The sequence below is a fragment of the Pyrus communis genome, chromosome 6 (genome assembly GCF_041283825.1).
Source record: "Pyrus communis isolate YQ-2024b chromosome 6, ASM4128382v1, whole genome shotgun sequence".
In the NCBI taxonomy this organism is placed as follows: domain Eukaryota; kingdom Viridiplantae; phylum Streptophyta; class Magnoliopsida; order Rosales; family Rosaceae; genus Pyrus; species Pyrus communis.
Window position 1 is genome coordinate 3,232,368 of NC_142570.1, and position 15,677 is coordinate 3,248,044.

General features: G+C 34.1%; 1 protein-coding gene across 1 annotated transcript; it reads left to right on the top strand.

Annotated features, from left to right (window-relative positions):
• The first annotated feature begins 9,976 nt into the window (after positions 1 to 9,976).
• Positions 9,977 to 11,569, top strand: LOC137709698 (transcription factor PRE3-like). Its single transcript, XM_068448680.2, has 2 exons — positions 9,977 to 10,500; positions 11,194 to 11,569. Exons 1-2 carry the CDS (start codon positions 10,372 to 10,374, stop codon positions 11,341 to 11,343), a joined length of 279 nt encoding a protein of 92 aa, XP_068304781.1. The 5' UTR covers positions 9,977 to 10,371; the 3' UTR covers positions 11,344 to 11,569.
• The last annotated feature ends 4,108 nt before the right edge of the window (positions 11,570 to 15,677 follow it).

Here is a 15,677-nt window from a genome sequence, read left to right on the forward strand (position 1 = left end):
AGAATCCGCCGGAGATGCTACAATGAAATCTCTATATAGTCATAATGTTAGGACCAAACCAAATTTATAACTATAGGGAGGTGTAGTTAAAAAGAATATAGTTTTTTTACTTATAATTATCCTTTGTATGGATACAAATAACCACTCTAGTACCGAAACATGAACATTTTCATGAATTTTTTTTTTATAATAATTTTCAAGATGAAACATTGAAAATAGAGATTAATCTCTAAAATATTTTATTTATTCTAAATTTTTTGCTTGTAACAATATTGCATATTTTTAATAACTTATTACAATGCGAAGTTTATTTTAATAACTAGTCTTAATTGGAACCGTAATTTTTATGACTACACGAAAATTATTTCTTTATAGAATTTTACCACTATATATAAGTTAATTTATAGTATATATTTTATGAATTATGATGGTTTTAGTGCTAGTTGTCAGCTGATGTATATATATAGACGGACATATAGCTAATTACTTGCTTAACATGTATAGATGTGAAAGAATGTGCATCGCTAATCACTCGTACTAAACTACTAATTTCTGAATTAATTATCCTGAAACCCGCCATCTGGTTGGTAAGTTAATCAGTTAACTTGGACTGTTAAAGCTCAATCAAACTCGCCTAGGCTTAAAAATAGTTTAATTAAGCCTACCCTTCACCGACTTAATTGGAGAGTGGGACTTTGATGAATTAATATATATCTGTCTGAATTAAATAAGTAACATGTAAGAAACTTGAAGCTCAAATAGTTAAAAACGATTATTTTTGCACATGAAATCCTGTGTTGTTTCATTTCCATATATTTTGACAAATAAATACTAACCATATTATTAAGACATGAAAAAGTACATCTACATGAGCTAGCAGATAATGTGCTTAAATTATAATATAAGGAGATAGTACTGACTCCAAACGATGCTAAGAGACTAAAGAGTATCACTATATATCTTTCTTGGAGTCTCAAACTGAACTGTATATAAACACAATCTGAAAACAGCAGCCCTCTGGAAATTAGAATCACTAGGGTTTGGAAGTCCTAACATAAACAATTATGATTAATTAATTAAGAAATGAGGTTTGAGCACAGTCCTCGCTGTCCATTGGATCTCAAGGTCATGTGCCTGCGAGATGCACGCTGAGCCCTAGGTCTTCTCATTACTGGTCACTTTTTTAAATTCCCACCAAGCATATATAATTTAACATCCACCTAAACTTTAATCATCTGATCAAGCAGCTGCACCGATCATTGCTGCTTGCTTCTTTCTGTGTGCTGATGCATGTACATTTGTTTTCCATTTTTGTCATGTCCCGTTTTTTGATACTTCAGGAGTTTGTTTGGTGGACTCACATCACATGGCAATAAAACTTCTTTAGCATCTAATTATTCAAACTCGTATGAAAGTCGATTATTAATTTGCATTAGTTTTAATAAATTTCAGGAGTTGTTGCTACGAATAGCGAAAAGTTAAACTCTTGTTCTTCTTCTTTGATAGTGAAGTTCTAATCTTATATCTTCTTCTTCTAGGGTTAATTAGCTAAACTTTTCGTCTTTGCACCTCAAATTAGGGTTCAAGATTTAGGTCTTATTCAAACAAACAAATAATGGAAGGCATTATTTGGAGTTTTCTTTACTAACTTTTGCAATGTAACATGAACATTAACTCGTAAAAAATCATGAAAAGAAGTCACTTATAAATATTGATTGTTAATTTACTAAAAGCCGCCATAAGTCCGACTCTCAATTCTCTTTTTTAGATGAAGTTAAACTCGTATCTTATTTCTCTAGGGTTATCGTCAAATCATAGATCTCATGCAAGCAAAGCAAATAATGAAAGGCATTATTACTTCAGACTTATAGCTAAAAATGTATATATCGGGGACCACTATACATGCTGGGGATATTTTTGGTGTTTCTGTTCTACATACTAATACTATGTTGCTAGTGGATAATATATATATTGACCCTGCAGGAACTAATTGTTATGAACATTTGTTTAAGTTTAGAGATTTTTTATATACAAATTAAGGATCAGGACCTTCCAGGTATATTTATAAATTTAAATACTTTGTTTACAAATTTTTTTATGCATACTTAATTGGTCAACTTTCCAGTAGCCTTACAACTATATTAATTGGACTGGATCATCACAAGCACGTGTTTGGGGAAATCATGTTCAGTTTGTCTATATATATACATCTTTATAAATACGTACTGATTAAAACTACTACAAATTTGCTAGATCTTTATTCTAGATCACTAAGTGTGATTATATTTCTGCATCCATATATATAATATATTATTTGTTTGGTTATGAATGTACTATTTATGATTAGTATATTAAAATTAAGATTCCACAGCAAGTGCGCTTGTGCATCACCAGAAGAGCAATGTCATCATCAAGATCATCAAAATCAAATTGGATACTATATATCAATGTGCTTCAGAGTTAATTGTTGCATGTGCATGGGCAAGTTTTTCTATTTTCATATAAGCGATCCTAAGAAAGGAATTTCGAACTCGAAATTTCGAGTGTAAAGAAACACTCCTTAAACAACCGATCTCCAACACTCTTGCAAAAAATAAAAAATAAATAAAAAACGAACTACGAATACGGAAAAGTTCAGTGATTGAAACCTTTGTAATCGATGGTATTAACAAACCTATGGATTTCTCAAGAACGCAAAGATCTGTTAACTACATTGCAATGTTTGGGAATTGATAGAGAAAATCAAGAAGAAAGATGATTATAGAAGGATGAACGCATAGAGTTTGAGAGAGAGAGAGAGAGAGAGAGAGTTTAGAGAGAAAAATAGGATTTGTATTAACTGACCAAATGTATATTGCACACTTTGTTTTTATAAGAGAAATCCTAACTACTTTAACCAAATACTAACAAACTTACTAACCATATTATTAACTATATTTCTAACTGTATTACTTAATACTCCCCCTCAATCTCAACTGGAGAAACCCAATTTGAGATTGGAAGAACATCTGCAATCACTACTATGAAACCCAAAAAAACATAACAGACTTGAACCAACTACAATCTTGCAATCCTTCTGTTCAGTAGAAAAAGAACCAATTTACTGGCACTGCTCAATTTTCCATACCACCCATATCCTGTCTTACTTTTCATCTTTTTGGGTAGATCCAAATAACCAAGTTTTGGTTATAGAGGAACCCCACATGTATTATCATTAGTTTCCAAATAGGCTTGCTTATACAGCTTATTTTCCTTGATTCGAATCTGGGACCTGAATTGATCCCTACTTGCTTTGCTGATAATTCGGTTTCCATCAGTCACAAACAATGGTCTCATACTTGGACTAGATGCACAAACTCAATATCTAGCCATCAATTGCCTTTAGAGTCTTATCAGTGCCCAAAATTATGTAAGTCTGCTGCTGAAATAAAGAATCTGAACACTGAAAATGGTAGAAGAATAACAGTAGCTGGAATTAACACCCTTCCTCTGCCTCTAACAGGAGTTTCTAAAAGGATAGCCTCTTATAAAGTTGTAACACACCCTTATGCCGGTTATAACAATTTCTTGCGGGTTTACCCTTCGTGGGATTTACTATCAACAATCTCATTCAACTTGGCTTCGACCTTTAATATTTACAAAAACAGAAAATTAACAAATTATAGTGTGGCATTGACCTTAACTATAGCACCACGGGATTGCCCTTTGTGGATTTTACCAAAAAAAAAAAAAAAAATTCTTTGAACAATGGCATCAGCCTTCATAACTGAAAATCAATATCTATGTAGGATTACCCTTCGTGGGATTTACCTACTCAAAACACGGGATTACCCTTCATGGGATTTACTGTTAACAACTTCTTCTACACTTCATGGGATTTACCTTTTCACATGACGAAATTACCCTTCATGGGATTTACCATTTACAACTTCTTCAAACTTCATCGTATAACTGGACTTACTGTAGATTCATGCTAACAATTGAGTTGGTTAGACTCGACTTTATAGACTGTTATAGAAAAACATACTGCACAAACTCCTTAATAAATACTGATCAATATTCTTGAATCCAGCAATGACCAATATTCTTGATCCGAATATCCCAAATATCACAAACATTGATCTTGAAACGAAGAATCTTGAAAGCAAATATCACAAACAACTGGAAGAACCTAGAAAATGAATGACCCCACATATCAACAATTTTCATAGGCAAGAAACATAGATGGCTTTGTGCCTCAACAATTTTCCAAATAATTCAACACTTTTCAACAACTACACAGACTGGGATGATGGCTTTTGGGTCCTTCATTTTCAAGAAGATAATAGTTCGTCTAGGATGGTGGTGAAATCTAGAAAGTTAATATTGAAATTTAAGTGCGGCAAGAAATCATTGGGAGCAAGCTTTGAAAACGGGACTGTGGTGGAAGTCAGCAACGACAAGGATGCTTGGTACACTGCTAAAATAATTGATCATGTAGGAAACAACAAGTATCTAATGGAATACCTGTACTTGATTTCATGATTGTCTACAAGATTCAGACAGCACCGCCATTGTTGAAACTCAAGATAAATAACCAGCGACGAATAAAGAATCTCCAGCACCGATAAACACCATTATCTCGAACAATTCCAATTTGAAACAAACTTTGAACCGATCTTCACATGAAAATTTTGAGCTGGGCATTTCATCAAATATTTGGGCTACACAAAAGTCTAAACTTTCTTCCACAATAGACATGGCGATGGACGTCAGAGAAATGAATCGATCAAAGTATGTAACGAACATCTAAACGATGTTGTTCTGTTGAGAGCCAATGTGATGGATTCTGATCGAACTTCCAAAACCCAGTTGGGAATAATCAAAGCTTCATCTCTCTGCAAGTCTGCACGTTCGAGCAAAAGACACTCGAACATGTGTCATTCTCTGCAAACCTTTTAGGGTTTCAAAAACCCCTAAACCCTCAACTCTGATTTCAAATCAATCCCCAAACTCACCTTCTATCGGTTAGGGTTCGTCATTTTTTATCATTTATTCTGGGGATTTATGTATTTAGATAGTTCCTGGGCTCTAATCGACCAATTCACCAATGGCTTCGTCTTCGTCTTCGTCATCAACGGTTGCCAATCAGCGATCTCTATGTAGATTAAGTTGTTGATGTCGTCGTCTAGGTTGCAATTTCTCTAAGTCCCTTGAAAAAGATGAACCCATATCAAATCGCCAAGCGATTCTGCTTCCTGAGAGGTGATTTGCAGAGATTAAACTAAGCAAGTAGCTCAGGGTCTTTGAACCCAACAAGAAATTGGGCCAACCCTTCAAGAAACAGAGCCGTCTGGAACATGTTGGTGGCGCCAAGATCTCCACAAGAACGCTCATTCTCAGCCGATTTGCATCCACAAAAACTGACTAAGAAATTGATTTTGTTCCTTCTCTGATTTGGGAATCAAAGAGAAGAAGGAAGTACCAAAGAACTTGATGGTAAATTCAAGAAACTCTGAAGAGAAAAATAAAACTAGAAGATGAAATCTAATAAAAAAAAGAAAGGGGAACCACCAGAATCCATGGCTTGAGCCTGGTGGCTCTGATACCATGTTAACTACATTGCAATGTCTGGGAATTGAAGAGAAAATCAAGAAGAAAGATGATTACAGAAGGATGAACAGAGAGTTTGAGAGAGAGAGAGAGAGAAAAAGAGAATTTAGATAGAGAAATAGGATTTGTATTAATTGACCAAATGTATATTACACTCTTTGTTTTTATAAGAGAAATCCTAACTACTTTTACCAAATACTAACAAACTTATTAACTGTATTACTTAATAAGATCAAGCAGAAAGGAAAGAAATGGAAGGAAGAATTATTCTCTGATTTCTTAGTAATGGAGGTTTTTTACAAAGCTTGCTAGCTGAATGTGAAGGATCAAATGGTTATATGTAATAACCAATAACAACCCACAATTACAATATTACACTCTAACATCCTTACTCAATTACAATATTATCCTCCTTAACAAACTTAATCCCCAACTACCTTTGTAACTAACTTGACTCACATTTACTTGCCATGTGTCATTGGTTAATACTCCCCCCTCAAACGTAGCTGGGAAAGTCCCAAGCTAGGTTTGTGAGTTGATCATTTAGAGCCAAGAACTTTGCTAACTTGATTGTGACCACTTGATGCTTCTGCACTTGAAAACTTCTACATTGCTTGTTGACTTTCCTGCATCTTTGAATTGGTAGCTCCCATATTAAGATTAATGCAGTGTTTTACAAAGATTGGACTGTGAAGACCCTTAGTAAATACACATGCAACCTGTTCTTCAGTTGGTATATAGTGCACAGTAAGGTCACCTTTCTACACTTTCTCTCGAACAAAATGAAAATCGGTGTCTAGGTGCTTGATCCTAGAATGACATACTGGATTAGAGTACAGTGCTAAGGCAGAAAGAATATCACAAACAAGATTGGGAGGTATATGTATAAATTGATTCACATATTTGAGTAATGACCTGATCCAACAGACATTAGCTGCACAGTGAGCTAGAGCTTTGTACTCAGCTTCTGTTGAACTTCTTGAGACTGTAGCTTGTTTCTTTGACTGTCATGACACTGGATTGGATCCAAGAAACACAACAAATCTAGTGATAAACCCATTGAATTAATATTAGCTGCCCAATCGGAATTAGAATAAACAGCAATGTTAAAATCAAGTGTCTTGGTATACTTCTAACCACATTCTAAAGTAACTTGCAAATATCTCATGATCTTCTTCACCAGATGCATGTGTAAATTTGTTGGATAAGTCATATATTGACAAACTACATTGACTGAGTGAGCAATATCTAGGCGAGTGAAGGTTAGGTATTGAAGTACTCCCACAAGACTTCTATAGTGAGTAGGATCAACTAAAGGATTGCCTTCAGCCATAAGTAACTGAGAGTGGGGCTTCAATGGTGTTGATGTGGGTTTACAATTCTCTATCCCTGCTTTCTTAAGTAGCTCTTTGGCATATTTTGACTGTGTGACCAGTAATGAACTATCAGAGTTGTATTGGATTTACAATCCCAAGAAATATGTTAACATGCCCATATCCTTTAAATCAAATACTTCAGCAAGACTAGTGATAACAAATTGAATCTTTTGTGTGCATGAACATGTGAGAATAATATCATCTACATATAGAAGAAGTAGAATAACATCCCCAACATCAATCTTCATAAACAAGCTAGAATCTGATGATGCTGTTTTGAAACTAAGTGCAAGTAAGAATCTTGTAAATTTTGAATTCCAGGCCCTTGGTGCATATTTAAGTTTATTTAATGACTTAACTAGCCTGCAAACATGATTTGGATATGTAGAGCCAACAAATCCCTGTAGCTACTTCATATATACTTCTTCCTCAATATCACCATGAAGGAAAACATTCTTTATATCCAATTGTCTCAAGTTCCAATTAAATTGTGCTGCCAAAGCAAAGACTACTCATACTGTAGTGTGCCTGACTACTGAACTAAATGTCTCAGAGTAGTCCAAGCTCTCATTTTGACTGAACCCGTGTGCCATTAATCGTGCTTTATACCTGGATATAGTGCCATTTGAATTCTTTTTTATTTTGTAAACCCATTTACTTCCAATTACTTCTCTATTCGGTGGAAGAAGAACTAGCTTCTAAGTCCCTTGAGCCTTTAAGGCATCAAATTCCTTCTGCATAACATGTTACCACTGAGTCACTGTTGATGCAGCTCTAAAATGTTTTGGTTCTTCAATTTCTCTAATATCAGCAAGAAAAGAAAAACCACAGTGGTCCATAGTATTAGCAGATACCAAAGAGGGTTTAAGTTGTAGAGATGACAGCTCAGGAAAGCTTGCAAGAAAGGAAGTAATCATGTCTTGTTATACCTCATGTCTTAAGCCTTGTCTGAAATCTAGCGTCAACATTAGAGACATTAAAATGATTGGATATGTCATTGGAAGGAAGTAAAGGGAGAATTACCTGTAGTTGTGCATGATATAAGATAGGAAACAAATGACATGTACCAATTAGGTTGGAAATAGTAGTTGCTGATAATGATTGTGTTTCAAATTCTTGCATATCTGAGACTTGATTTGTAGGACTAGTTGCATGATAATGAACTGCAGAAGATGAAGATGATGTGTCTTTAGACTGATGCATTGAAGACATAGTATTCTCAACTAGACTTGGATGGATCATAGTGTCATTAACTGAATTTCCCACTGTCATAAGTACTAGAACAAACACTGAGACTGGTTTAGAACATGTAGTAGCAAACTGTTCTTCTTTTGATAATCTTGGAACTTTTGTAGAAGGAAACATAGTATCTGAGATTGTTGACTTGCGATTTATTGGGTTATAATAAATCACCCATTTGTATCCCATTGAATAGCCTAAAAAAATGCATATTTCAGACCTTGACTGCAGTTTATTAACATTATATGGCCTTAACCAAGGATACACAGCACGACCAAACACCTTCAATGACTTTAGATCTGACTGTTTTGTGTATAGTCTGTAGTAAGGAGACTCCATGGAAATAGACTTATATGACATTCTATTTATAAGGAATACAGAATGTGCACATGCATAATACCATAATTCAATTGGTAATTTGGTAGTGACAAGTAGAGTTATTGTTGTCTCTACTATTGCCTATGCTTCATTTCAATCAAACCATTCTGTTGTGGGGTGTATGGACATGATATCATTTGTTCCATTCCTTTTGCAACAAGGAAGGTTTTAAATGAGTGACTAGTATACTCTCCTCCTCCATTTGATTGTACACACTTTATAGGTACTCCAAACTGTCTAAGTATGAAATTATAAAATTTGAAAAACACATGAAAGAGATCTAATTTATTGCGCAATGGGAAAATCCAAGTGTATCTTGTGTATTCATCAAGAAAAGTTACATAGTATCTATATCCTTCTAAGGACTTTACATGAGATGGTCCCCAAATGTCTGTATGAACCTTTTTCAAAAGGTGAAGTACATTTATCAATCCTAGAAGGAAAGGGAATTATCGACATTTTACCCTTGATACAATAAGTACACATATTGTGCTTATCATCCACATCAACTGATATACCAGACTTGTTCAACATCACAGCTATTATTTCATTTGTAGGATGACCCATTCTTTAATGCCAAAAATTGGATTTTACCATTTATCCAAGAAAAACAGATGAATGCTAAACTGTAGACTGCACTATCTTTGAACACTTGATTACAGGAATTTGAAACAATTGCCTTGGTTTATTTTTTCCTTGGTTTACTTGCCAAGTGTCATTGGTTAATAGATGGGAGCGAACTCATATTAGGCACTCCAGCATCATCAACTGGTACAAGGAAGAGGCACGATAGCAAAGATCAATCCATCTTAAATAGTAAAATGCAGGTAAACCAATTCTTTAAATCAAATTTGCAAACCATGTGATGTGTCACTAATAGAAAATATGCACGTTAATCAATATTTAAGTAATAATCCATTTATCAACAATCACATCATATGATTTTCAAATTATAGTTTAAATAGCTGATCTCCCTAACATTAGTTGAAAATATCAATAGCTCGAAACTCTAAACATTGTAGTAGGAACAAAATTGGTTGCTTAACTTGGCAATATTTTTGCATCAACTAGCTAGGATCAGAGTGTGTATAGTGATCTCACCACAAACTTTATCATAAAATATGACTTGCAATTAGCATGTATAGCATATAAAGAAGTCATGAATCACAATGCCCGGGAGTCAGGGTCGATGTAACAGTTAGGTTTCAGTGATGACACGTGGTGCCATGTCATCTGGCTAGAACATGGTTTATTCATCACTTTGACTGGTCAACGCTTAAGACCGTTCATCACGTAGTCCTACTTTTGGCTGTTCCTCAATCTCGCACACACATTACACAATATACACACATTACAGTCGCACACCAAGAGGCAAAACGGAGATCACTTGAGAGATCCAAAAGATGCAAAACACAAGATGCAGGGACATTAATTATGGCGTATCTCTGGCAACTTCTTGAGTTGATTTTCTCTCTCTCTCTCATCTCCAAAACCCTATATAAATACAGACTTAGCCCAACCCTTTCTCTCATGCAATTGTCTTCAACATTACCCACATCCAATAGCTTCTGTTTTTGCTCTCTCTCTCTCTCTCTCTCTCTCTCTCTAAAATACCAGAAACATAGCTCCATAACTTGTCTTCAACACTGGTTCTCTTGCCACACTTTCTGACCCATATAAATTCCTACCCACTTGTCCCTTTGACTTAACATCAGTTTTCTGCTCGATCTTTTAGTATTTTACATTTCACATACACCTTTAATATTACCAATTCAAACACCTAGCTATGTCTAGCCGAAGGTCAAGATCTAGGCAATCAGGTGGTTCAAGAATCTCCGACGATCAGATTAATGATCTTGTTTCCAAGTTGCAACAGCTTCTTCCTGAGATTCGCAATAGTAGACGTTCTGACAAGGTATATATACATATCCATCTGTTTCATTGTTTATGATTATTTTTCATACTTTGTTTTCTCTTAGGTTTTGGCTTCTCTTGCATATGAGATCACTATCGAAAGAGGAAAAATAATATAATCAAAGAAACTTCTGGGGTTTTCCTTGCTCTAGATCCAAAGAAAAGCAAAAAAGGTTAAACAAATAATGATGCTAATGAATCAAGTTTGCAATTGAAAACTAACTGAATACATATATTTTATATACATGGGGTCCTGTAGCCGCTATAATATTTTAGTTAACTCCTTATCTTACTATTTGATCAAGAGATAAAGTAGAACATTTACTGCAAGCTATTGGCGGTATCCTAGTGGTGAGGTTAACTGTGCAGAATGATGGATAACAATATGTTAGGTCCATTGAAACCCTCTCGTTTAACAAAAGAAAAAGGTAGAGATTTGAGTGTGAGATCGTTTCATATGTAGTTATTCTATCTATAGATAATTCTCTATAAATTCTTCTTAATGAATCACTCTTTTCTGAAGAATATATATATATATATATATATATATATATATAGATAGATATCCGGGAAAATGATAAACAAATTTTGGCTTTGGAAGTTGAAATGAGTTAACCTATACTTTAAAGTGCTAATTCAAGTCAAAAGAATGTGAGATATTATGCTAATCAAAGTCATTTACATATGCACACAGGTTTCAGCATCCACAGTGCTACAGGAAACGTGCAACTACATTAGAAACTTGCACAGAGAGGTGGACGATCTAAGTGAGCGGCTGTCCGAGTTATTGGCAACAACTGACACTGCCCAAGCTGCTGTAATCAGGAGCTTACTTTCGCAGTAGAAGGAATTGATTAAGGGCACTATGATTAATTCACCAGTAGAGTATCGTCGTCACCAGTTTATGTAATAGGCATCGTTGATCTGGTCCTTAGCTATCGTTCTAGGGGTTTTGTTCAGAAGGTTTATAAACTATGATGGTCTAGAAAATCCTTTTGCTAAGTTATAGTAATGTGTTATGGAGTTGATATAATAAATGGACTTGATCAGTCTTCTTATTTAGAGTCTCATCTTTTAGTTCATGTGGATATTACTTGGCATGCATGCTCCCCGTTCGTTCAACAATTAAGCTAAAAATAAGTAGCATTTGGAATCGAACTAACTAATTGATAAAAACATAAGCTAATTCGTTTGGAAAATATTCTGAAGGAAAATGATTTATGCACCATTTTTCTCCTTTTTATGTATTCTGTTTATTTATTTCATTTGATTCTCCTTTACTTTATACCCAATCAAAAAACTGAATTAAACATGTATGTGGATGACAATCGTTTCCCTAGTTTCAACTCTTCCAGTATATGAAAAATGTTATGCAACTACGTATGCAACTTGGAAAGTAAAATTAAGGCCCGTTCTTTAATTGGAGGATGGCATGGGGTGCAACTTCTGAAGACAAGCAAAAAAGCTGCAAGAGATAAGCAAGCAACATTTGACTTTTTCTTCCGCTAACGATATCCTGGTAATGCACATAACTAGCTAGATAACATATATCTTCAGGTCATTCATGCCTGATCCAATATCCATAACTTGTTTATACATACTCATGGAACCAAAATAGCCAAGTAATTCAGAGAGAGAGAGAGAGAGAGAGAGAGAGAGAGAGAGAGAGAGAGAGAGAGAGAGAGAGAGAGGATGAGAGAGCTACAGTATTGACTTTGTATAGGTGATTAATGAAGTTTCCAACGCCTATGCACAAGCGTGGAGTTCGTGATGACGACAATTATACATTAACATATATACTTCTCATGTAATCGCAATATTATAGGGGATATCAACGCAATTTTTGACTCTCGGGTCAAAGAGAAGCCTTTGCTCGATGACAATTATAATACATCTGGTAATGATAGGTAGAACTTTTAAAACTAAATTTGTAAAACAAATTATGTGTCATCAATAGAAAATAAGCACGTTGAGTGACTCAATATTTTACTCACTAATAACGAGCTAATTACTCAAAAGTGGTTATATAATATTATTATTTTATGTGTCATAATATATGGTTGATACCTAATGAACTTAAGAGTATGATTTTAGTTATAAATAAAATAATTATACCACGCGACAATATGATAGTAAACAAAAATTAATCAAAAGAAAAAAAATTCAAAATATTAATTCAACCATGCATTCTTCATGGTGATCATGGGCTGGTGTGATAGTACTGTAGCTTGTAAATATCCTTTATCAATATAGAAAATATTATATTTATACCACATGATGGTATGATGGTCAAAAAAAAAAAAAAAAAAAAATCAAAAGAAAAAAAATTCAACCATGCATTCTTCATAGTGATCTTGGGCTGGTGTGATAGTACTGTAGCTTGTAAATATCCTTTATCAATATAGAAAATATTATATTTATACCACATGATGGTATGATGGTCAAAAAAAAAAAAAAAAAAAAAATCAAAAGAAAAAAAATTCAACCATGCATTCTTCATGGTGATCATGGGCTGGTGTGATAGTACTATTAGCTTGTCAATATCCTTTATTAAGATAGATTTATGGTTCGTTAATCACGCCGGCGACTCAGGTTCAGTCCCAAACAGGTCACAACGAACATATACTGGACAAGTACAGCAAAGGTGGAAGAATTCGTTGCCATGGCCAGTTGGCCACACATGAACTTTGGCTCAGGTGTTTCACATACGTACGCCAGCTAGCTTGGTTTTCCCTTCGTATGAGATAATTGGGAGTTGTGTTGGGGCTAAAATTAGGGAAAGATTTTTTTAGTATGGTCGTAATACGGGACGGTATGTCACATAACACATAATTAAAGAAAAATTTCTCAAGTGATTTTTCAATAATATAATGACATGTAACGTATTTCAATCAAACTGAAATATAAAATTAGGATGCATGAACCGTGGTGGTTTTGCGATTTGAACCCTACGTGTTACATTACATATTTTATAATGACCACATTTTTTTGCCATCAATATCCATCACCGCGCAGTTCTAATGCATGATGTGCTCTGAAATATGATCCTCTAGTATGAATCTGAATTTAATATTTTATCATGTGGGCCTAGGGAAAAAAATCAAAGCACCTCAAAAATCGTTTTATATGGTACATGCCTTTTTTTTTATGAGTTAGGTATCATATATGCGACATTTTTCTCCTATCAGATAATGATTAGAATTGTCGTTTATAACTTTTTTTTTACTAGTAAGCTACACATTAAGTTTATCATAAACTCCAGTCAATATTATATATACTTCATCGTTATGTATACAAATCGAATCAAAACTTTTCACTTAATTAATATATACTTCAATAATAGTACCATTGAAAGACAGACTTGTATATATAATATAGTTCAAGTTGGAAAAGAGCTGCATTCATCCAAAAGAAGGAAAGAAAAAGAATTAGGGCTCTTTAGTGTTGCATGACTAAATTGGGTGTGTTTAGATAAGGAGAATGAGCTTGTGTTCCTGATTAACCCATTAACCCTTTGTTTATTACTCGAGGAATGAAAAGTGTTGCAGGTTCCTCCATAAATTGGGAACTGGAATGAAAAGTTTCATATCTAAACTACCCTCACATTTTTCTTGAATCGCCAAAATACCCTTTTTGCTATGGAGAAAAAAACAATAGAGCTGCTCTCTTATCTTTTTCATTTTTCTACCGCGCGCTGCCCTCGCTTCTCTTTTTCTTTTTTTTTTTTCCTTTTTAATTTCTTGTCTCTCTTCTTCTATTTTACTTTTTTTTTTCTACAACCAGCTTGGTTGAATTCTATTGTGTCAATGATGTGCAAAACACGAAGAGGAGATTAACACAAGCATAAGTTTATAAATAAAATATTTTTCTAGACAGTATTCATCTGATTCGTACATACCCTGATTTTTACTTACTCCGATTCTTAGATAATAAACATACCCTAAACACTTAGAAATTAAACAGGCTAAGCAAACTATATATGGGGTCGTATATATGGACAACCCTTTTGGTTTTAGTCAGTTTCCGTATGAGGGAAGGGGCAACCCTTTCTTGACCTAGCTATAACATATAACATGATCGCCCAATTATTATTATATCCTCCATGCATGCATGCATGTTATTTTCTTATTTGCAATAGTTGATCGATTGACCATGTGTAATAATCGTTAAGGAAACGTTAGTACACTTATTTGTGTAATATATGTTTTAAGGCTTTTTAGCAAATGGTTATTGAGATTGACATAACTCTTTACTTTGGTCCCTGAGATTTAAAACAAATAGAAGGTCTACCGTCAATCATTTTGGTCATTCTATGAAAAATCTCAATTAAATTAAGGATATTTTTATCAAATCAACTCTTCTACTCGAACTAATAACAATTTAAGGGACCATATTACCTAAAATTATATTGAAAAACATCGTTATCAGCGCATTAATATGCCTCAGTTGGCTAGCTCTTGTCTGCCAAATTATTCTCAGAGTCAGATCCAATCTCGTCCATTCTTATCATCAAATGACTTAAAAATTGTACATCAAACTGATATTGTTAATTGCGTTAAAGGCTTAGATTAAGATTGCAAAAACATAAGTTTTGTGATATGAATGTCAAAATATTGTCCAAAATGTTACATTCTCCATTTTTCTACTTACTGTGAAAGACCTAATAATCCAACAGCTGAAAAATCGTTTTTGTTTATAAAATTGATTTCCTAAATAGTTGAGCCAAAAGCCATGAGAGATTGTAATTGGAAATCAAATCAAATCATACTGTTTGAACAATACTTATTTATTTATTGGTCACTATTTTTACGGTTTAGTGGTAGTCCTTGTTACCCCTACTTCGGTTGGCTCAAACAATGACAAGTTGTCATACTATTAACTTGGCTCAGCCAAATTAAAACCTGGCTGAAACAACCTTTTAACTTATATGTGAGAGGTCTCAAATTCTTTTTTTTTTAATAGTGAAAAGTCTAAAGTTCGAATTGTATTGATAACAAATTCGATGCCTAATTATGATTGATCTATTGAATTTTATAACCCAAAAACTCTATCGTTGTTGCCATTGTGTATATATGGTCTAATGACCTAGTGGATAAAGTATTGGACTTTCACTCATGCGTGCCGGCCGGGTTTGAAACTCCCAGTTCTTCTAAATTATTGATAGTTTTGAATACTCCA

What these genes read in the sequence shown, in the direction of transcription:
- LOC137709698 (XM_068448680.2), top strand. Translation starts at nt 10,372, where the DNA reads ATGTCTAGCCGAAGGTCAAGATCTAGGCAATCAGGTGGTTCAAGAATC. An exon ending in ATAGTAGACGTTCTGACAAG is followed by an intron (nt 10,501 to 11,193) that starts GTATATATACAT and finishes ATATGCACACAG; the next exon opens with GTTTCAGCATCCACAGTGCT.